Source organism: Primulina tabacum, chromosome 6 (assembly GCF_025594145.1).
Source record: "Primulina tabacum isolate GXHZ01 chromosome 6, ASM2559414v2, whole genome shotgun sequence".
Classification (NCBI taxonomy): domain Eukaryota; kingdom Viridiplantae; phylum Streptophyta; class Magnoliopsida; order Lamiales; family Gesneriaceae; genus Primulina; species Primulina tabacum.
In genome coordinates, this window is record NC_134555.1 from 9,805,571 (window position 1) to 9,830,263 (window position 24,693).

Below are 24,693 nucleotides of genomic sequence, written 5' to 3' on the forward strand. Positions count from 1 at the left end.
CTACTTTAACAATCTCTCACTTGCCCTAGAGCCAACTACCCATAAACTTTAATCTCATTGTTTCTCGATGCTTTTCAAACAATGGTCCTGGCAAGGACTTTGTAAGTGAATAAGCAACATTATCTGCAGAGGGGACTCTTTCAACTGATATATCTCCTCTTCCCACAATCTTCCGGATGATGTAGAACTTCCTCAGTATATGTTTGGATCACTGATGAGACATTGGTTCTTTTGCTTGCGCAACGGCACCAGTGCTGTCGTAGTATGCCAGAACTGGATCAACTCTATTAGGAATAACACCCAACTCTTGGACAAAATTCTTCATCAAACTGCCTCTTTGACTGCAGCATATGCAGCAATATATTTAGCTTCAGTGGTGGAATACGCAACGGTATCTTGCTTGGAACTTTTCCAAGAGACAGCTGGACCATTGAGCATGAATAAAAAGCCAGAGGTTGATTTTGAATCATATACGTCACATAGGAAGCTAGAATCAGTGTAACCTTCCAATTTCAATTCTCTACCTCTTTAGACCATTAACAAGTTCTTAGTCCTTCTTAAGTACTTAAGAATATCTTTCACGGCCTTCTAAGGCATTGGACCAAGGTTCGCCTGATATCTGCTTGTAACACTCAGAGCGTAAACAACATCAGGACGTGTTGATATCATACCATACATGATACATCCAATGGCTGACTCACATAGGACACGTGTCATCATCTCTATCTCTTCATCAGTCTTGAGACACATAGCTTTAGATAGTAAGACCATGACACATTGGTAAGTATCCTCTTTTGGACTCTTCCATAGAGAATCGCTTCAGAATGGTATCGATATAAGTGACTTGGGTGAGCCCCATTATCCTCTTTGATATATCTCTATATATTCGTATTCCCAATACATAAGATGCTTCATCTATGTCTTTCATGGAGAATTTACTTGCTAACCATAATTTAGTTGATTGCATTAATCCTATATCATTCCCAATTAGTAGGATGTCATCAACATAAAGTACTAGGAATGTCACTGCACTCCCACTAACTTTCTTATACACGCATGGTTCCTCAGGATTATTAGCAAAACCAAATTCCTTGATAGTGTCGTAGCTTTTTTAAAACTGTTGTAACTGAGGGTGTTATTGAAAGTCCGTTCAACGACAACGGTTTTTACCCGTTGTGGTAGTTAGAATTTGCGACGGTTTTGAAAACCGTCGCTAACTAAGTTAGCGACAGTTTTATACGTAACCGTCACTAAACTTAGCGACGGTTAGCTTATAAAAACCATCGCTAAATTTAGCGACGGTCTTTAATCATGATTTCCGTCGTTAAGTTGTTTCGAAAAAAAAAAAAATTCTTTTAATAATTTAATAAATCTAAAAGAAACTAAAATCGTGTAAGAGAGAAAAATTTTAAGTGTTGTACAGTAGTAAAATCATGTAAGAGAGATAAATTTTAAGTATTATGAAGTAGTGAGAAAAATTTTATGTGTTATGAAGTAGTGAGAAAATTTTTAAGTGTTGTGTGAAGTGATAAAATTGTGTAAGAGAAAAAAATTTTAAGTGTTATAAAGTAGTCAGAAAAACTTTAAGTGTCCTGAGAAGTGATAAAATTGAGTAAGAGAGATAAATTTTATATGTTGTGGAGGAAAATGGATCGAAAATGGAGATATTTATAGATTTGCGCGGTATTTGGCTTAACCGTCGCTAATTTCAGCGGCAGTTTTAAAACCGTAGTTGGCTTAACCGTCGCTAAATTTGGTTTTATGATAACCGTCGCTAAATTAGCGACGGATTTTCTAAATTCGTCGCTAAATATGGCAACGTTTTCGAAAACCGTAGTTGTTTGTCCAAAAACCACGTCAATCGACAACGGTTTTAAAAAATCGTTGTCGATTGTCCAAAAAAACACGCGAATAGACAACGGTTTAAAAAAACTGTTGTCGTTTGTCAAAAAAACACGCTAATCGACAACGGTTTTCAAAAATCGTTGTCAATTGCCCTAGAAAAACGCTGAAAGACAACGGTTTTTGGAAAACCGTTGCCGTTGACACCCTAAAACACAACGGTTTTTACAAAACCGTTACAAAACCGTTACAAAACCGTTGTCAAAACGCACTTACGACAACGGTTTTCACTAAAACCGTTGTTAAAAACTCTACGACAACGGTTTTTCAAAAAAACTGTTGTCGTAAATGCGTTGTCGTTGGGCGTTTTTCTTGTAGTGATGAGGTTCCAACTCCTTGACGTCTGCTTGAGATCATATATTGATCTCAGAAGTTTGCATACTTTATGCTCATTTCCTACTGATTTGTATCCCTCAGTTTGAGATATATAATTTTTTTTTATGTCTCTATTGAGGAATGCATTATTTCCATACATTTGCCATATATCATAGTCACACCATGTTGCTATGGCTAGCAGTATTCTAATGGATTTAAACATAGCAACTTGTGAAAAAATTTCCTCATAGTCAATTCCTTGCATTTGAAATAACCTTTTTGCAACCATTCTTGCTTTGAAGGTTAGTACCTTTCCATACGCCCCAAAATTTCTTTTGTAGATCCATTTTCATCCTATGGGAACGATTCCCTCAGGTGGATCCACCAATTTCCAGAATTTGTTTCAATACATAGAGTCCATTTCATACTGCATGGCTTCAAGTCATTTGGATGAATCAGTATCAGATATTGCTTCTTTGAAGTTCATTGGATCACATCCAACACAAGGCGCATCATGGCCTTGTTCATGAAGAAGCGTATATCTTGCAGGTGGTCTGATAACCCTATCAGACCTTCTAGGAACGTGCACTTCAACTACTGGCTGTTGGGGATTAGGTTCAACTTCTACAGTTGAGGGAGTGTCTGGAATTTCTTCAAATTCTATCATCTTGCCATTTCTATCTAACATAAATTCCATTTCCAGAAAGGTGGCATTTGTTGAAACAAAAACTTTTGCTTCATTGGGGGTGATAGAAATAATATCCAACAGAATTCTTTGTGTTGGAACTTTTCAAGTTCGCAATCTTGATTTTGATGTTAAATAAACATTTTATTGTGTTTCTAACATATTTACTCAAGTGTGAAGTTATTAACACAAGAAGTAAACTGGAAATGAATTCTGAACAAATAGAATTTCTGGCAAGCTTTGGTGTTTTGAAGATATCTCACAACTCAATGATCCAAATGACAATCCGCCAACTGGAATAATTAGAAAACTCAATTTGGAACAAGTCGTATTTCACATCAGTTGGGCAAAATCGGATGTTATCAAGGTCTAACTGATCACTCAATTACCAAACTGGTCACTCAAAAATAGCAATTAGTTGGGTATAAGTAGTTGCGGTATTTTGGTCATATCTCTCAGCTCGGATATTGAAATGAAGTGATTCAGTATGCGTTGGAAAGATAAGACGATAATCTACAAATCATCTTCAGAAGTCAAAGTCTGATTCGAAGATTAAGATGCTGATAAATAACAATGAAGTTACTGGTTCTGCACAAACTGAAATCAGCTAGGCTGATTTCAGCACACCAGCTGAAACTGAACCGAACCGAACCAGTTGAACTAAACCGAACTAGTTGAACTTAACCAGACCAACTAAACCAGCTGAACTGAACCAAACCAGCAGCTGACAAACTGAACTGAACTGAACCAGCTGCTGACCAGTTGAACTGAACGACCAGTTGAGTTGACCAGAGTTGATCAGTTGACCAGTCGGGAAAAAGTTCAGCAAGACGAATTTGACCATTTCAACCTCAAAAACAGTACAGAAACTTTCCAAACGGTCATATTCTTGTGTCTAACGTATATATCATTATTGGGGCTTATAAATACAATATATTGAAGATCAAACAAGAGCTTTTGAAGTGGATTCAAAGCATGGGCAGTTAGCATGAATATATCAGCTAGTTGAGAGCACAAGCTCTTGTGTAAGGATACATTTGAAATGTATACTGTAAATGATAAATTCCTCACACGCAATCACTCACACATATACAAGAGAGTTGAACTTCAAAGATTAGTTGAGTGAGTCTTGCACAAAGACAATAAAATTGTGTATGTAGTCTTTGCATATGAGACTTTAAACAATATAATGATTGTGAGGTGCTTCCTACAATCTTGAGTTCTAGGAGTTCAGTTTAGGCAGTAGTGTAAGTCCTAAGCTGAGTGGGTTTGTACAAGTAGTTGTATAAATCAAAGTCTTCTAGTGAATCCTTCCCAAGGAGAAGAAGGGGTGACGTAGGAGCATTTGAAGTCTCCGAACATCCATAAGCAAATTTGTGTCTATTTGTTTATTGCATTTACTTATCATTTCCATTATTTTAAAGATGCATTGTTGAAGCATTTTATGTGTTCTTCAAATACCAAAACATTGCATACCAAGTGTTTGATAAAATGCTTCAACTAAAATACTTTTATTTATTCAACTTGCATATATTTTAAATGCTTTACAAAATATTTGATCGGTTTCTACGAATGATTATTTCGAGTGTTTTCTGCTTGGTTTGAATACCAAACTCGATTTAATTCATCGGTGTTCAATATTTCAAGAACCGAGCTATTGTAGCTCAACGATGATCCCCTCATCGATCCTAACAATTGGTATCAGAGTGGGTGTTCTTGAAAGAAAATTGAAACTGATTTTGATGTTTAAAATTTGAAAATTTCAGATTTTTTAAACATATACATGCAAAACTGAATTTTCGGTAGGAAAAATGGCATATCTCCTTGCTCGAGTGTCCAAACGACAAACCGCTTTTTGTGTTGGAAACTAGACTTGTAGAGGTTTACAGCGGTATAAAATTTGCAGCCTAGTTATGCCCGAGAAAATACAGTTTATTCGTTGAAAGCAGATCATGTGCTGCGGCAGAAAATGAGTCATGGAGAAAATTGGTTAGTTATCCCTCTTCTTTTATAAATTTCAAAATTGCAAAAATATAGGGGGAGAATTCATTATAATTTTAATGAGTTGATTATTTTTAAATATTGAGGGGGAGAAAATTTTGTTTAAAATATTTTGAAAATATGACTTTTTGATTCACACAAAAAAGGGGAGAAATATGTTAGTTGAGTTGATTGTCTATCCAAGTTTCATGATCATCATAAAGGGGGAGATTGTTGGAACTTTTCAAGTTCGCAATCTTGATTTTGATGTTAACAAAATTTTTTATTGTGTTTCTAACATATTTACTCAAGTGTGAAGTTATTAACACAAAAAGCAAACTGGAAATGAATTCTGCACAAACTGAATTTCTGGCAAATTTTGGTGTCTTGAAGATATCTCTCAACTGGATGATTCAAATGACAATCCGCCAACTGGAATAATTAGAAAACTCAATTTTGAACAAGTCGTATGTCACATCAGTTGGGCAAAATTGGATGTTATCAAGGTCTAACTGATTGCTCAATTATCAAACTGATCACACGAAGACAGCAATCAGTTGGGTATGAGCTGTTGCGGTATTTTGGTCATATCTCTCAGCTCGGTTATTGAAATGAAGCGATTCAGTATGCGTTAGAAAGATAAGACGATGATCTACAAATCATCTTCAGAAGTCAAAGTCTAAATCCAAGCTTAAGATACTGATAAATAACGATGAAGTTACTAGTTCTGCACAAACTGAAATCAGCTAGGCTGATTTCAGCACACCAGCTGAAACTGAACCGAACCGAACCAGTTGAACTGAACCAGACCAGCTGAAGACCAGTTGAACCAGATCAGTTGAACTGAACCAACTGAACTGAACCAGTCCAACTGAAGACCAGTTGAACCAGACCAGCTGAACTGAACCAAAATAGTTGAATTGAACAAGACCAACTGAACCAGCTGAACTGAACCGAACCAGCAGCTGACCAACTGAACTGAACTGAACCAGCTGCTGACCAGTTGAACTGAACGACCAGTTGAATTGACCAGAAACAGTACATAAACTTTCCAAACGGTTATATTCTTGTGTCTAACGTATATATCATTGTTGGGGCTTATAAATACAATATATTGAAGATCAAACAAGAGCTTTTGAAGTGGATTCAAAGCATGGGCAGTTAACATGAATATATCAGCTAGTTGATAGCACAAGCCCTTGTGTGAGGATACATTTGAGATGTACACTGTAAAGGATAAATTTCTCACACACAATCACTCACACATATACAAGAGAGTTGAACTTCAAAGATTAGTTGAGTGAGTCTTGCACAAAGACAATAAAATTGTGTATGTAGTCTTTGCATATGAGACTTTAAACAATATAATGATTGTGAGGTGCTTCCTACAATCTTGAGTTCTAGGAGTTCAGTTTAGGCAGTAGTGTAAGTCCTAAGCTGAGTGGGTTTGTACAAGTAGTTGTATAAATCAAAGTCTTCTAGTGAATCCTTCCCAAGGAGAAGAAGGGGTGACGTAGGAGCATTTGAAGTCTCCGAACATCCATAAGCAAATTTGTGTCTATTTGTTTATTGCATTTACTTATCATTTCCATTATTCTAAAGATGCATTGTTGAAGCATTTTATGTATTCTTCAAATACCAAAACATTGCATACCAAGTGTTTGATAAAATGCTTCAACTAAAATACTTTTATTCATTCAACTTGCATATATTTTAAATGCTTTACAAAATATTTGATCGGTTTCTACGAATGATTATTTCGAGTGTTTTCCGCTTGGTTTGAATACCAAACTCGATTTAATTCATCGGTGTTCAATATTTCAAGAATCGAGCTATTGTAGCTCAACGATGATCCCCCCATCGATCCTAACAATTGGTATCAGAGTGGGTGTTCTTGAAAGAACATTGAAACTGATTTTGATGTTTAAAATTCGAAAATTTCAGATTTTTTAAACATATACATGCAAAACTGAATTTTCGTGCAGCTTGCAGCGACTGTAGGAAAAATGGCATATCTCCTTGCTCGAGTGTCCAAACGACAAACCGCTTTTTGCGTTGGAAACTAGACTTGTAGAGGTTTACAGCGGTATAAAATTTGCAGCCTAGTTATGCCCGAGAAAATACAGTTTATTCGTTGAAAGCAGATCATGTGCTGCGGCAGAAAATGAGTCATGGAGAAAATTGGTTAGTTATCCCTCTTCTTTTATAAATTTCAAAATTGCAAAAATATAGGGGGAGAATTCATTATAATTTTAATGAGTTGATTATTTTTAAATATTGAGGGGGAGAAAATTTTGTTTAAAATATTTTGAAAATATGACTTTTTGATTCACACAAAAAAAGGGAGAAATATGTTAGTTGAGTTGATTGTCTATCCAAGTTTCGTGATCATCATAAAGGGGGAGATTGTTGGAACTTTTCAAGTTCGCAATCTTGATTTTGATGTTAACAAAATTTTTTATTGTGTTTCTAACGTATTTACTCAAGTGTGAAGTTATTAACACAAGAAGCAAACTGGAAATGAATTCTGCACAAACTGAATTTCTGGCAAATTTTGGTGTCTTGAAGATATCTCTCAACTGAATGATTCAAATGACAATCCGCCAACTGGAATGATTAGAAAACTCAATTTTGAACAAGTCGTATGTCACATCAGTTGGGCAAAATTGGATGTTATCAAGGTCTAACTGATTGCTCAATTACCAAACTGATCACACGAAGACAACAATCAGTTGGGTATGAGCTGTTGCGGTATTTTGGTCATATCTCTCAGCTCGATTATTGAAATGAAGCGATTTAGTATGCGTTAGAAAGATAAGATGATGATCTACAAATCATCTTCAGAAGTAAAAGTCTAAATCGAAGCTTAAGATACTGATAAATAACGATGAAGTTACTAGTTCTGCACAAACTGAAATTAGCTAGGCTGATTTCAGCACACCAGCTGAAACTGAACCGAACCAAACCAGTTGAACTAAACCAGACCAGCTGAAGACCAGTTGAACCAGATCAGTTGAACTGAACCAACTGAACTGAACCAGACCAACTGAAGACCAGTTGAACCAGACCAGCTGAACTGAACCAAAATAGTTGAATTGAACAAGACCAACTGAACCAGCTGAACTGAACCGAACCAGCAGCTGACCAACTGAACTGAACTGAACCAGCTGCTGACCAGTTGAACTGAACGACCAGTTGAATTGACCAGAAACAGTACATAAACTTTTCAAACGGTTATATTCTTGTGTCTAACGTATATATCATTGTTGGGGCTTATAAATACAATATATTGAAGATCAAACAAGAGCTTTTGAAGTGGATTCAAAGCATGGGCAGTTAACATGAATATATCAGCTAGTTGAGAGCACAAGCCCTTGTGTGAGGATACATTTGAGATGTACACTGTAAAAGATAAATTTCTCACACACAATCACTCACACATATACAAGAGAGTTGAACTTCAAAGATTAGTTGAGTGAGTCTTGCACAAAGACAATAAAATTGTGTATGTAGTCTTTGCATATGAGACTTTAAACAATATAATGATTGTGAGGTGCTTCCTACAATCTTGAGTTCTAGGAGTTCAGTTTAGGCAGTAGTGTAAGTCCTAAGCTGAGTGGGTTTGTACAAGTAGTTGTATAAATCAAAGTCTTCTAGTGAATCCTTCCCAAGGAGAAGAAGGGGTGACGTAGGAGCATTTAAAGTCTCCGAACATCCATAAGCAAATTTGTGTCTATTTGTTTATTGCATTTACTTATCATTTCCATTATTTTAAAGATGCATTGTTGAAGCATTTTATGTGTTCTTCAAATACCAAAACATTGCATACCAAGTGAGGATCTCATTCTCTTTTAGATAACCAAAAAATTCAGCACTTAAGTATTCTCCACCTCGATCAGATCGAATTATCTTAATACTCCTTTCTAGCTGGTTTTCTGATTCAGATCTGAATTTTTTGAACCTTTCAAATGCTTTAGATTTGTGTTTCATCAAATAAACATATCCATACCTCGAATGGTCATCAGTAAAGGTAATGAATTAGGATTGTCCATATTTTGTGCTAATACTTAGCAGGCCACAAACGTCTGTGTGGATCAAATCCAGTAGACCATGCACACGTTCCACGTTTCCATTGAATGGAGTCTTGGTCATTTTTCCTTTTAGACAGGACTCACAAGTAGGTAGAGAATTTATGTTTGACAAGTCAAACTATGCATTTTCCCACTAGCTTGTGCATCCTTCTTTGGGAGATATGATCTAGTCTGTCGTGCCATATTTGTGCGGGATTTGGATTTTTAAATTTTCTTTTGTTTGTTGTTGTTTTCGTATGCGCTTTGATATTGTTCAACGGAATATCTTTTAATTTTAAGTTTTAGATATCGTTTGTTAATTCGCCGGTTCCAATAAAACATTCATTCTTGTATAAATTGCAAACACCTTTAGAAAAAACACAAGAATAATCATCCCTATCAAGCATAGAAATAAAAATAATATTTTTAAGCAATTCATGAACATATAAAACGTTCTCAAAAACAACTTAAAATCATTGTCTAAAATTAAAGTAACGTCTCCAATAGCAGTGGCAGCAACCCTTGTTCCATTTCCTAGTCTTAGAAATGTATCACTATCTGTAAGCCTCTTACTTCTTCTCATCACTTGCAAATCATTGCATATATGAGAACCACATCCGGTATCCAATAACCAAGAAGAGGAATTAATATAAACATTAACTTCAATGTAAAACATACAATGGCCAGAATGCTTTTGGGCAAGATACTCCGTTCAATTACGCCTCCAATGTCCATGCTTGTTGCAGTGAAAACATAAATTTTTTGACTTGTCGGGCTTTGATGGCCCCGGAGTTGATTTCTTGTATAGCTTCTTGTTGGGCTTGTTCTTCTTTGGTAGGGCAGAACACTTCTTGCCATTATTTTGGGCTCTCTTTTTCGTGCCAGATGATGAATCCATAAGAAGAACATGTTTTTCATTCTTGATTGTGGCCTAATAAGTAGTAATCATGTTGACCAACTCTTCAATGGTGGCCTCGAGCTTATTCATATTAAAATTAACCACAAATCCATCAAACGAGGAGGGCAGTGACATCAAGAGAATATCAGTTGAGAGCTCACTAAGAATAACCACGTCGAGCCCCGCCAATTTCTCAATGAGCCCAATCATCCTAACACCATGCTCATGGACCGAAGTCCCGTCTCGCAAGCGTGTAGTCATGAGTTCTTTAACAGTAGCATGTCTCTCTGAACGAATTTGTATAGCATACATTTCTTTCCATCAAACACGGTTGATGGAAGGCAAGAATAAATTTAACACTTTAATTTTTACTTTTGAGGTCTGGTATAAATTTTGAATCTTATTCAAAATGAGGGATTTTAATTTTTAAAATTGTCTCATTATTTTTCTTTTAAAATTGTGTGCCACGAGTTTGTATGTTTGCCATATTCATGCAGCTATATTATTTATAATATACATACATACACACTACTATATATTGCATATATCATCATATCACATTCAAAAATAAATAAAAATTAGGATGCATCGGGCCCACCATCTTTTAGTCTTGATCTCCCACTATTTCTAATAATTACATTTAAATAGCCATGACACATAAAGGATATATCTCATGGGGTGGAAATTGGCCATAAACCAGGTCCACTTTAATAATATCAAATATTAATAAAAAGAATAAAAACAGTAAAATATCCTAAAATACACCTTACACATTGGTTAAGGCTCTCAATCATCCTTCATGCATTTAATAACAAATATTAACATCAATTAATTGAATAAATTTAATTATTTGATAAATCATGTATCTAATTATTTCATCACTAACCACAACAATTATTAAAGAATTTAAAAAATTAAATAAACACCCTTTATTTAATTTCTAATTAATTCAATAATAATTATTTTTCATGTAAAACTAAATTTTACCATAAATAATTAAAATCATATTCTAATTATGTATTTTACAAGAAAATTATTAATTTTCCAAAAATTAAACTAATTTTCATAAAATATCAATTTTGTCCAAAATTTTAAAAAATCAGAATATCGTACCCTAAGCTCGAACAATTCAAGCCTATTATCCAGCACAGTGCCCGAGACATTCCCTCGCTGCCCGCTCGCTGCCAGATCAGATCGGGCAACGTGCCCGCCAGGGCGCACGCCGCGCGCTGGCCGTGCGCACACGCTGCATGCATGTCGTGCGCTATGCGCTTCCGTGCACGGTCCTGCGTGCACGGTCTGCCCGGAACTATTCCAGGTAGATTCGAATTTTTTTTTGATAAAAATAAAATTTTTTATGGTGCATCAATTTTTTGAAAAATTTTCTTGTGTGGTTAGAAATATTATTCAACATGATCTAAACTATACGATAAAGAGAACCTGGCTCTGATACCACTGTTGTGAATTGTGTTTTCTCATGCCCAAACGTAGCGGAAGTTTTAAAAAATTTTGAATCTTTACATTCAAGATATTGTTTTGAGCACTCGTATGGTTTTAATAAACAAATATTCATAGGATGTTTAGTACATACCTTTAGTGAACAATTTTCACTTGGCTCCAACTACTCCGGTATAAGCGGACATATCTCTTGTCGTATATCCCTACGAACTTTCTTCAAATCTTCTTTCTTCAATCTCCTAATCTGGTCCACGACTAGATTATTTGTTCTTCTTCCAATTGCACTAGAAAGTATAGAAGGATTTTACGTTGAGATGGTGGCTGTAAACAACGAGAATGGGAGGAGGTGTTTTTTTCGAAATCCCTTGATTTGGATGCTAGGGTTTCGAAAACTGCGGGGTTAATTGTGTTTAACACTAAACCTAATACACATATATATAATCTTATGGCCCGTCAATTAAATTAAATACTCAATCGGCTTAATCAATTAATTATTCTAGTCCAACTAGTTTAATTAATTAATTAATCCTTTTAAAGTCCAATTAAGAACCTTAATAATTTGTATGTTGGTCTTGTACTACTACAAGCAAATAATACATACACCCATTATATTTAATTTAAATCTTTTATAAATTCAACATTTGAATTTAATATTTAAATTATAAATTCAACTTCTTGAATTTATCACCTCCAAAATTTAATAATTATAAATTCAATTCCTTGAATTTATTTCTCAATATTTTCTATAAATTCAAATCATTGAATTTATTTTCTGAATGTTTTATATAAATTCAAGTCTTTGCATTTATTATCTCAATGTTTTATATAAATTCAACTCTTTGAATTTATTATATCAACGGGGACAAAATAATCAAGTACTTGTGTGATCCTCAATGTTTCGGGGATACAGTTAGCCATGGGTTCACAACTCTTTGTGGCTCAGGACATAATCCTTTATTCGGGCTTATCCTAATTTGCCTCATTGAATGTATCAACAATTGATCATGAGAATGTCAGAAATAATACATCTGATTAAACCCATCGAATCATGATAAGAGCGTCTGATAGCATCGCCTCATGATTCCCTAAGTATCACTGATAGTGCATGCAAGAACCAGTCGGTTATGATTAATGTACAGTACGGTCCCTTCATCTCATATATCCCAATCGAATCTGTAACCATTGGTTCATCGAGGGTCGCATAAGAATTCGATAATTGTGTGACACATCTTTGAGAATAAATAGTGGCATCACATGTACAATTAGAGAACTTCTTCCCTAATGTACATCTCATATTCTGGCCAGAGATTCCATGCACTATTATTTCATCAGATCACACAGGATATCCATAGCCATAGGTGAGCGGTGAATTCCTGACTACAATGCACTGGCTTCTACATGTGACGCAACTATCACGCCCCGAGCCCGAGCCCAGGCCCGCACCTGCGTGACTGCACAATGGGCCCTTATATCAACTACTTCGTATTCGTCCTCGCTTTTACGAAAATGATTAACCCAAGTTGCTATAGAAGTCCATTGTAAGCCCATTATAAACTCATTTTAAATCTTTAATTTTTAAGATGTGGGATAAGGGTATCACAATCACCCCTCCTTCAGAAAACGACGTCCTCGTCACGGCCTGACCACTCGATCCACCAATGTCGAGAATCTAGAGGTAGCTCCTACAGGTTCAAGAGATGGCTTCCGTCGTGTAGCACGTTACCCCGCAGGTTCAAGAGGTGGCTCCCATGCACGTAGCACTTTGCCCTGCATAGCACTTATTTCCCGGTATTCCTTGCTGGTGACCGGCTCTGATACCACTTCAATGTCAAGCCCCAGGGATGGGGTTGGTCGACACCAGCGTTGCTTTCAAATTTACATTCGAAAACAACGAGCCTCATAAGTGCAAAAGTTCAGAAACCAATCTTTTATTCATAGTACTGAAAATTTCATTGTCTGATACAAACTAAAGTAACTAATGTTTTACAGTGAAAATGTAAAAACCAGACATAACAATGTCTTAACAGATGCAGCGGAAAAACATAAATTAAAACTGAGAAACAACAGTCTTCTTCACTAGCTCCAGAACTGATTTTGCTCTTCTTCTTCTAACGTTTCTTCCTTGTTCTTATCTGAGATAGGTATGGTGGGTGAGTGATTTGGTCATCACTCAATAAGCGAGGGCGGTAATAACTCACAGTTTTCAAAACCAATTTCAACGAAAATAGTAATACAAATAATATACAGAAACTCTTACTTTCAGAATAGGAATCGGTATTCAGGAATAACATATTTCAGAGCAGAAATCAGAACTTAAAATTTAGCAAGCAAGCACTGAGCACGTTTGTAAATTTCATGACTAAACTGGTATCAGTCCCTTATATGTTCTCTCCTCTAAGGGGTGATGCCAGTAATCAGTAATCAGAATTCAGTAATCAGGAATGTTTCGGAATATATATTCCTACTAGTAGTTCACTGGGTTTCAGTGCTTCAAAATTCAGATCTTAGAAATAAAAAATACAAATACTTTGCTTCAAAACAGAAATTATCAAACTAGTTTCAAGATATTTATACTTAAGCCCACTTACTGTAATTTGCTAGAAAGTTTCGGTTGAAGTCTGGAATCTGCTTGCTCTCGCTACTGAATTTTACTGCTCGAAAAAGGTACTCTCTTAGCTCGAATTTCAAGTGATAACTCAAGATTTGTGTAACATTAATTCAGAGATTTAAGGGTGTTATTTATAGGCAAAAATTCTGACTGTTAGCCTCCCAATTAATGGTCATAATCTGCCATTATGTGTCATTAACAGCCTTTATTCCATATTAAATGCTTCAGTTACAAGTCATAAGCAAAATCAGTAGTTGTCAGCTGGAATCTCGCGCTACTGAACTCCTCTGCTGCTGGATTCTATCTACTGGAAAAATACCAGCTTCTGAAATATTAGTTGCTGCTGGAATTATTAGCTTCTGTTGAAATTTTTGCATTGCTGCTGAATATTGCTAGTTGCTGCAAAATGCAAGCTACTGCTGGAAATTTGAGTTCTCACAGCAACTGTATCTAATTTCGCCACCTGATAACCCTCCTGAAGTCGGTAAACGAGTCAAAGCACATCCCTAGCATATAGAGCCTAAGTGTTGTCCCGAGTCGTAAGGACTAATGGTGTACAATCACAACCATGGACTTATCATCTCGATGAAAGATAACCACTTGGAAAGTCCTAGGGAGAGCAGTTCAATATAATCATCATATGGCTACCCATCTGCGTGTTTGGACATTCATATGCCCTTACCAAGAAACACTGTACACAAATGCTAATCTCGAGTCAATCGACCTTTATCCATGTTTTAGGCGGCTGAATTGACTAGGAATAAATTTAGATTATACAATGTTTATAAATGAGTTTCAACATCGAATTACGATCATTTGTATTAAATTATAATCAATATTTTTATCTATGTTGATCACATCGGTATACAGATAAAAAAATAACAAATCATGAAATAATGGATTATATTAAAATAAAGATTGTTTATTATAATCGAGTCAATAAATTCTCTGATAAACAGTTGACTTACAAGACATCTACTCTAACAATTGCATGACCGAATTAATAATGGGGTGTTAAAATCTCCGGAGATGAAGGAGACAATGAGCAGAGAAAGACAATTCCCTCCCTTGGCACCACATTCGACATATTCTTCGTGGCTTCTCGAAGCAAAGCGTAAGAGACATACTGTCACATACAGTAGGAGGATTACGTCTCATTCCAGGGAGGATCGCGTATATGCTGGGGATTCATGGCCTTCAATTTTATACAAATTTATTATACTTAGGATTGTAGTATGTCTGTTTTTTGTAAATTAGAAGATTATGGATTTTAAAAAGTCAAAAAATAAAAAATAATTATTCAGCTCAAAACAATATAATATTGAAAAAGAAAACAATAAAGCATATAAAATAAATCAGGGGCATAAAGCTAGCATTTTTTAATAACATATATATTTATCATACTCAGGCCTTCAACATTCCCAATTCACACTCATCCACTTAGTAATTATAAGTCAATTATAACTGCTAAACATAAGACAAAAAACCCAGAAACAAAAAACAATATTAAAATGAAATTTTAAACCCTCTATCTATGTAGGATTAATATTTCCGATTAAATCTCACGTTCATTGCAATTTAATAAATGCAACAAGATGAACAAAAAACAAAGAAAAAACTACCATCTTAATTTAATCTATAGTATTAGACTAATGGATTTGAAGATCCGTATGCATTCATCAATCCAATCCAGGATCCAATCCCACCAAGATAACCAATCCCTGCATCGGAATTACATGCCGCGGCCTGCTGATGATTATCATGCCATTCGTGTGAGAGAACATTTGTGGATGATGTGTTTGGCTTCATATCCACCTCAAGATTTTGATGATGATAGCTTTCAAGAATCGTTCCATTAGCCGAATTGTGAATCTCATTCTGATGCTGATGATGATCAACAGACGGGATTATTTCAAATGAAGAGCAAATGCTATGGAAGTTTCCGTTAACCCCACCCATCAAATCATCTCTCCCCAAAAGGCTTTCATATTTGTTCTCCATAAAGTCAATTTGGGAAGGATTTTCGATCCAGAAACTGGTGTTTGTAGCGTTAAAGTTACCGCTAAAAAGCCCATTTGGAAGGAGTGGCGAGAAGTCAATTTGGTCGTGAGGAAAAGCAAGCTGAAGCTCGGTGGAACTGTTCATCTGGTTATGGTTATAGTTTAATTCACTGTAGTTTTTCTGGCCGTTTTCGTGAAGATCGGACATCGGTACAGATGACTGGAGATCAGAATCTGAAGATGGTTTATTGGAGGAGACTTTCTTGTTTTTCCTGCAGCCGCCGCCAACAGGAATGTTGCGGAGGGTGCCCCCTTTCGTCCAGTAACGGCGGCAGGTTTTGCAGAAGTATCTTGGCTGCGAGAGGCTGTAGTTGTTGTAGTAGCAGAATTTGGTGTGCGTAGATTCACATCGGGGGCATTGTAGGGCTTGCTCGTGCTGGGGACGAATAAGGCTCCTCTCCATTACAAGCCTGGAACACGCGAGTATGTCTTCTTGATCAGATGGTGGCGTGATTGGTGAAGAATCCACTCCTCGATTCTCCTCGGAAATTGTGCCCTGAAAAAAAATCAACAAAGTACAAGTTTTAGTGACGTATTTCATCTGTAAATTAAGTTCTAGTATTCCGGGCAAGCATGAAAGGACGACATTTGTTTGATATTCGAAACTAATTAAAGAACTTGAGCTGGGTTTGAATATATGCTATTTTTGTTGATGGTTCTTTAATTGTTTCGCCATTTTAGAGCCTATATTGGGGCCGAGTTCGAACTTTAAAACAAGTTACTTTTTAAGCTCAGACTTGGATTATATCCTCAACAAACTTCCCAAGTTGAAAATAACATTGTGAAAGAAAAAAATGCAATATATATAGCATTGGCAAAACACATACATACATATATACATATTCCAACTACATATTATTTGAACACAAATTAATATTACCTGCTGCAACCAGTCTGAGGAATCCATGCAGACTTGAAGAGAATTCAATCCCATTGGTGAATATTATGTCACTTTTAATATATCACAAGTAGTCAAGAAAATTTGACGACCCTTTTGATGATAAGAATAAAACAGATTGGAGGTGAGTGACGAGAAAATGTGGGAGATTGGTTGTGAATAAGAAGGAAGAAAAGGAGTGGTATAGTGAGGTGACATGTGAGAATTTTTGGGGCTAAGATAAAGAACAGAGAGGAGACACAAATCAGCCTATAGAAACCGAAAGTGAGCTCTATTTGTGGCCCACTTGTTCTCTATTTGCAAGCAAAGGATAAATTCTTCTACATTGTATGTAGTTTGAATACAATGGTAGGCGTCGCTGGTTTTTTTTTTTCCTTTTTGGAGTTATTATTCAATTTTTAACCTCATTAGAATTTTGAAGATTTTATTCGAATTTATGTTCCTTCTATGTTTTTTTATTGCTAATATACGACTATCAATTTTGAACCTCATTCAAATTTTGTAGATTTTGATTCTTTATGTTGTCAAATTTCAGTATTAATATTATTTCTTTTATTTTTTGGCAATTATTCATTTTTTAATTTGGAATGTTGATGTAATATTGTACGAGTCAGCGTCATGTTGACATTACAACAGTATTACATTGTAGTTATGTCAACGGACACATCACTAAAATTTGATGAGAAAAATGATAAAATTACAAAAAGATAAATATATAGGTTAGAAATAAATTTTTCACATCATATATATATGTGTGTGTTACATGTGAGGTTTTATGAACCACTTTGATTAATCACACATAAATCTTTTCTGGAATGATAGAAAGCATAAAAAAAATTTATAACATAAATCATAAGATGGACGGATCTTAATGCAAGATATATATGATATCCGGCAAAAACTTGTGTGAGACGGTATCACGGGTCGTATTTTGTGAGACAGATCTCTTATTTGGGTCATCCATGAAAAAGTATTACTTTTTATGCTAAGATTATTACTTTTTATTGTCAATATCGATATAAATGATCCGTCTCACAGATAAAGATTCGTGAGACCGTCTCGCAAGAGACTTACTCATGATATCCTCAATTTCTTTTTTGAAAATCATTTATTAAGTAAAATGAAAATTTTATTTTCACAACTACTCTATCTTTAAATATAAAAATAAGACGACCCTTTTAATATAAAATTTTGAAAATAAGGTGATTGATGAAACTACTAAATCAAGCACTTTTTTCCCCTTTTCAACTCCAACGCCCCAAGTGCTCATCCATTGCATTGGATACTTGGGAGTTTCAATCACAAATCAGAATGGATGAATCAAATGGCTACAAAAAGTGAAATATTCAGTTCTCTTTTAAGTTTCTGCACAGTATCTAGCAGTTTCTTCAACACCAAACAAATTTCATATATAATATAGTATTGGAAATACACGATTTGACTCAATCATGAGGTCGCCCATTATTCGAAGTTATTTATTACTATATGATTATATATTTTGAGTAAAACCTGTAACGACCCGAAAATCAGACTACGTATAAGCCATGCATAATTATTACTATTTAAATTTAAAAATGATTTATATATATATATATGAAGGGTCTAATTCATTTTGATATTTGACAAGTCATAATTATTTATTTTAAATGCAAAAGTTTAGTTTTATCTTTTCAGTTAAATACGCGAGGGCGGACCGGAGTTTGGAAATTAGAAATAAGATTAATAATAAGAAAAATATTCCTAAATTTAATTTAAGTCAAGGTATAAGTTAATTTAAAGAAATAGGATGTTTAAGGATTTATAAAATGAAGTGGAGCTAAGTCAGTAAATAATTCTTTAGGTTAATATTTAATTATAGCTTAAATTAAAATGTGTAAGCAATTGAGGATGAACTAATCTAGGTATAATATATTCAAGAAATTAAACATAGTATTTAAATACTTAAAGTTGAATCCATGCAAAGTCATGCAAGAGTTTAATCTAGATTAAGGTGTTAATTCACTAATATGTATAATGAGTATTTAGAATCTTAAGAATTTAAATTATAAGGTTTAAATAATAATACACTATCCAAATGAGTAATAAAATTGGTTAAGATAATTCAAAAGAGTAGTAAATTCATTCTAGTCATCTCAATAGCCTTTAAAATAAATATCATTACTCACCTTTAATTCAATAAGTTATTGGTAAATTCAAATACTATAATTCATATAATTTCCTCAACCTATTAGACTATGAAATGAGCTTGATTGTGTTGCAAGAATTTGATGGGCATGCAACGGCAACTAGGAAGAAATCATTCAAATAATATTCAAAGCTTGCACTTGTAACCTCCCACCTTAATGCATATTATCGGTATCATTAACACCCTTGTAACCATCACCTCCATTACATAGCATTTCTTCATTCCATATTCACGAAAATATCAGAAGAAAGACTACTGAAATTGGGAAATAAAATAATAAGAAAATTTACAGCAAAGGAAGTGAGAAAAACAATTCAAACCCATTCAATTCTTGACTTGTAACTCTCAAACTAAATGCATATTATAGCACCTTTAACACCTCCTATATCATTCACTTTCATACCTTACACTTCCTACAACCTTAAGCTTCGAAAACATCAGAAAACAGCAGCTGAAATCGAAGGAAATATCAGCAGAAAAGTAGAAAAGAAAGGAAGATATCCAACTCGGTTCCGTCGCGTCGTATTGTCGTTTTGATTTGTTTTTCTTCAATACAAATTCCAGGCATGTATATATTGTTTCTTGACTCTTCAATCAAGTCCTATAGATATTTTTAAACCAATATATAATCAAGATTCATGCAGCATCACGAAATTTGGACAGCAACCACCCAATTTTTCTGCACAGATTTTTATTTCCTCTTTGTGTCTCACGGTTTCTGGCTTGCTTTGTGGTTCAGGAGTTTGGCTCGTTTTCCAGGCACCCACGGCTGTTGCTAGGAATGATTTAGAGTATGTTAGGGTGTTATTGGTTCATTGGTTTGAGTCCATACAATTCGAACAAGGCATGACAGCAACTATTTTCCATAAACTACAGAATTGTATTCAAGATTCTGTCATGTGGGTGTTTAGGGTGGTGTTCGAATCCTGGCTGTCCTAGGGGCTGTATCCATGGTTAGAACTCTCCCTTATCATGTCTAGGACGTGACCAAGTCAGTCTTTCCATGTTTGGTTCACGGCCCATCAGATTTTTACAGCAACATAGCATACGTCCCACAGTTTCAACATTCTAAATTTTTGGGTGAGTGAGTTTCGGTTGTTGGGTGGTTAGATGGATTGTGGTTGTCTTGTAGCCCATAACCACGGTTCATACAACACTCCAACATGTCTAGGTCGAGTCATGGTCAATCAAATGGCCATTGGAACGATACAAGACAACAAAACAATTCAAGATACACCACTGCACAGAATTTAAATTCTCGGTTGTCATGTTTCATTGTCCTAGGTGTTTGATTGGTTTGTGGTTGACTTTTAGCCCTTAGCCATGGTCCAAGCCATGCCTTAGGATGTTGGTAAGAGTCTTTGGTCGATGGTTCAAGCCCATGGTCATTATTTTCAGAGTTTACTCCACAAACACATAAAATGCTACTGCTGTATTTTGACAGCAACTTTCATTTCGGTTCAGGAGGTTTTTCTGAGTTCTTGGTTGGCTTTTAGCCCATGGCCTTGGACTGGATAGTACCTCAATGAGTTAGAAAAGTCATGTTTTTGGCCGTTCGTGATTCGGTCGAGTTTAGAGGTCGTACAAGAATTTACGGTGAAAGGTGCCAAAATAACTCTCGAAAGAGTGTTTTATGTTTTTGGATTCCTTTCACCTATTTTCGTGTTTTGCAATTCTTATGCATGATTTTCAGTATGTTTGGGGTATTTTTAATCATGGTTAAACGTCGGTTTAATGTTGGTTCGGGTTGGTACGAGACCATGATTGAAAAACCAAGTGGTTGGTCCTCATAGTCTCATTGTTGGTTCTATTGTTAAGTTTTTGGTTAGATTGTCAAGTTAGGTCAAGATAATACTATTTGCATGTGTCACATATTAGAATAAAGTCGCAGCAAGCCTAGGAACGATCCAACTCATCCGGTAAAAATAAGGTTATAATTATATTACGTGCATAAAAATATAAAATGTTTATTTTTGAGATATATGCTATATGTCTTGTGGCCACCTTATGCTTATGTGTTTGGAAGTCGGTAGGAACAACCGAGGACCTCTCCGCCCGGTGACTTACGACCGGTTTATGATTATGTATGGGTACGAACATCCAGTCCAAGGGCTGTGATTGATCTTTACCGCCCAGTATACTGTGGTTTAGTCTGATCAGGCGCTTACGTTATGTTATGAGCCACTTGCTTAGAGACATTATCTCTACCAGAAAATTATGATATGACATGACAGAGCTCTATTGAGCAAAGCTTTTACGTATGATTTTCAGATATGCACGTAGTTATAATTATTCATGATGCGATTTTCACCGTACGCTTTACGATACTTTATTTTTACGTTGCATGCGATTTTATGATATATTTACTTGTTATTCACGATATATACATGTTGAGTCTTTAGACTCACTAGACTTGATTGTTGTAGGTATTGATGAGGTCGGGACCGCGGACGGAGACCAGTGAGTGATCTTGGGACAGTAGTAGTAAACCCGAGGACCTCATGATTTAATTTATGCACCTTTTATTATGCAAACTCAGTTTTAATATGTTGGATTATTTTAAATTGATGTTTACGTTGGATTATTCTTAAATTGTTGGTTGAAAACATTATTCGCTTCCGTTGTTATTTTAAAGTTAATAATTATTTACATGCTTATTTTAATTAAATGAGATAAAATAATTATTTACTTAGAAAATTTTTAATAATTCCGCAAAATTATGAATACAAAAAATACGGGCCTTTACAGTTGGTATCAGAGCCTATGATCTTGTAAAGGGTTGTACTACTACTACTCTCGAGAAGCTCATGAAGTCACGTCTTCGGTCTGTAAGTTTTACATTTACGCATTTTATTTAAAGCATGAATTATTTTAACAACATGTTTTCATGAAATGTTTTTACGTTCAGATTTTAATAGTTCAGTGTTTCTTTAAATAAAAATAAATAAATAAATAAATTATGGAATTATGCATGTTGGGTACGTTTGGAATTAGACATGTCTAAGAATTCGAATATTGGACTTTAGGAGAGGTTGAAAATGATTTGACTATATTAATTTTTAGGTCAGTAGTATTGATGTCCTCCTTATGGGTTATAGGTTAATCTTGAAAATTATGAATGATTTTGAGACTTGTAGAATTTCTAAGAAATTATTAATGGTTCTTGGTTGATAGTCGAGTAAATTTTTGAGGATTTCATATAAGCAATAGCGATTCGAAGACTGCGACAATCTTTAAGATTATAAATGTATAATTTGAGGATTTTAAGTATCTATGGAAATGTAAGATTAATTATGAGAATTTATTTAGAATACATGCTCTACCTAGTTAGATTTAAGGATGGAATTGCATGAATTGAGAATTTTAGGGACCTAATTGTAATAACTAATAATTTGAGGACCTAAGTTCAAAAAAAAAATCTAAGGGACTATTTTCGAATTTACCAAATTTTGGGGATTAAATTTCGAGTTCGAGAATCTAAAAGTTTAATGAGGTAAAGATTGAAAATTTTATGGGACAATGATGCAAATTTCGAAGAGTTGTAGGGCCAAAATGTAAATTGGGAGAACTGTAAGGGCCAGGTTGCAATTTTCAAAATTTTAAGGATTAAATGCGAACTTTTGAGGAACACTTGGGATTTTGAGTATTTATAGAAATGTAAGACGTGTTATGGGAATTAATTTTGGGTTTAATAAACTTAAGGCTATTGAACCTTATGATACGGGAAATCTATAAAATGAAATTGAGAATACTGAGAACTCATGGGTAATTGTGGAATTTTCGGGATTTAAAAAAAAAAATTCTTGATATGTGAATTGAAAGGTTTAAATGATAAGAATTTTCGGTAATTTAAGCTTGGAAAGATGATTAGAACCTCGAAATAGCTGGATTATAATGTTATAAGGAATGACAATCAAGGACACTGTAGGATGAATAAATCTTGGGCTTGAAAATTTAAGCGTTGGTGATATAACCTCAGGGCAAATTATGAATATAAAGTGACGACAAGTTAAAGTAAAAATTTATCGGTTAGCTAAGTTATAAGAGTAAACATTGAGTTAGCGAATTTTTTTGGGAATTTAAGTTTGATGTGTCGTAAGTTTTAACCAGGATCTTAACAGTTAGAATTATACCTTTGGTGGGAATTTGATTTTTCTAGAAAATTGAGTATGATGGATGGTTAGGTTACTCGATAGACGCATGTAAGAATTGAATTAGACACCTTATCTTGAGGAATTTTGAAAGTCATTAAGAAATTTGGGACTAAGCGGATATGTGGGCTGGAGTTATACTATCTAATATTATTCGGGTTGCATAAGCTTGAATTTCAAGATTTATAAGATAGGTGTTCATACATAAGTTTTGGATGAAATTAAAAAAAAAAAAAAGAATTAGAGGCGTTCAACATAGATTACCAATGAACTAACATTAAGATTTTAATTGAGTAAGAAATCTGAAATCTTGATATGGGAATTTTAGAACTCTATGGGTGATATGAGCGAAGTTGAATTATTAGAGTAAGTTTATCGCTAACATGAGATAACTTATTATGTTTTATACACTAGACTTAATTAAGCATTGATGATACTTAAGAATGCGACATTTGTTTCAATGAGGAAAGTCCAGAGTCTTAGGCCTCAACTATATTGTAATTGGAAAGAAAATGGTTTAAGCATATAATTGAGACTTGAAGGGCTTTAAAATATTGGTAGAAGGTCGATGTTGTATAATTGGGTTTTATGGATTAACGTTATTTGAGGTTTAAGATTTGCAACAATTTTATAGTTGGGGTATACTCGTAAATAGTTAAGTTATATAAGTTTGGGCTGTAAGATAAAGATTCGATTCAAGGATCTTAGACTAATTTTGTTATGGAGCTGAGATAAGATTTAACTTTTAAGTGTATCACCGAGGATAGAAGTTGATCAGTAACCTTTGGTGCTAAGAGTCTTTAAGTTGAACTGCGTAAATGCTAATGTAATAGGTCGTTGAACATTACGGGTACAGTACAAGGAAGGTAAGACATGATAAGTTTGAACCACCAATTCTAATATTGGGAACGATGAGAAAAGTCAGAATTCGAGGTCATAGTAAAGTAAAGCTAAGTTATCATAAGTCGTTTTAAGTTGCGATTCGCAAATGAGATTTTTGGTAGGCAATCTAATTAGGATTGAAGAAACGTAAGGACAGCCTATGACTTAATTTTTATCAGAGTAGCGCAGCGGTAGCGTGGTTGTTGGGATAATAGAATTAAGAATCTAAACTTTTGGATTATCGAGGATTAGCGAATTTCGGGGACGAAATTCAATTTAAGGGGGGAAGATTGTAACGACCCGAAAATCAGACTACGTATAAGCCATGCATAATTATTACTATTTAAATTTAAAAATGATTTATATATATATATATGAAGGGTCTAATTCATTTTGATATTTGACAAGTCATAATTATTTATTTTAAATGCAAAAGTTTAGTTTTATCTTTTCAGTTAAATACGCGAGGGCGGACCGGACCGGAGTTTGGAAATTAGAAATAAGATTAATAATAAGAAAAATATTCCTAAATTTAATTTAAGTCAAGGTATAAGTTAATTTAAAGAAATAGGATGTTTAAGGATTTATAAAATGAAGTGGA

General features: G+C 34.7%; 1 protein-coding gene across 1 annotated transcript; it reads right to left on the reverse strand.

Annotated features, from left to right (window-relative positions):
- Window positions 1-15,308: 15,308 nt before the first annotated feature.
- Window positions 15,309-17,078, reverse strand: LOC142548065 (dof zinc finger protein DOF5.6-like). The gene is made up of 2 exons (XM_075656427.1): window positions 16,857-17,078; window positions 15,309-16,472 (listed from the first exon to the last, which is right to left on the reverse strand). Exons 1-2 carry the CDS (start codon window positions 16,908-16,910, stop codon window positions 15,561-15,563), a joined length of 966 nt encoding a protein of 321 aa, XP_075512542.1. The 5' UTR covers window positions 16,911-17,078; the 3' UTR covers window positions 15,309-15,560.
- Window positions 17,079-24,693: the final 7,615 nt, after the last annotated feature.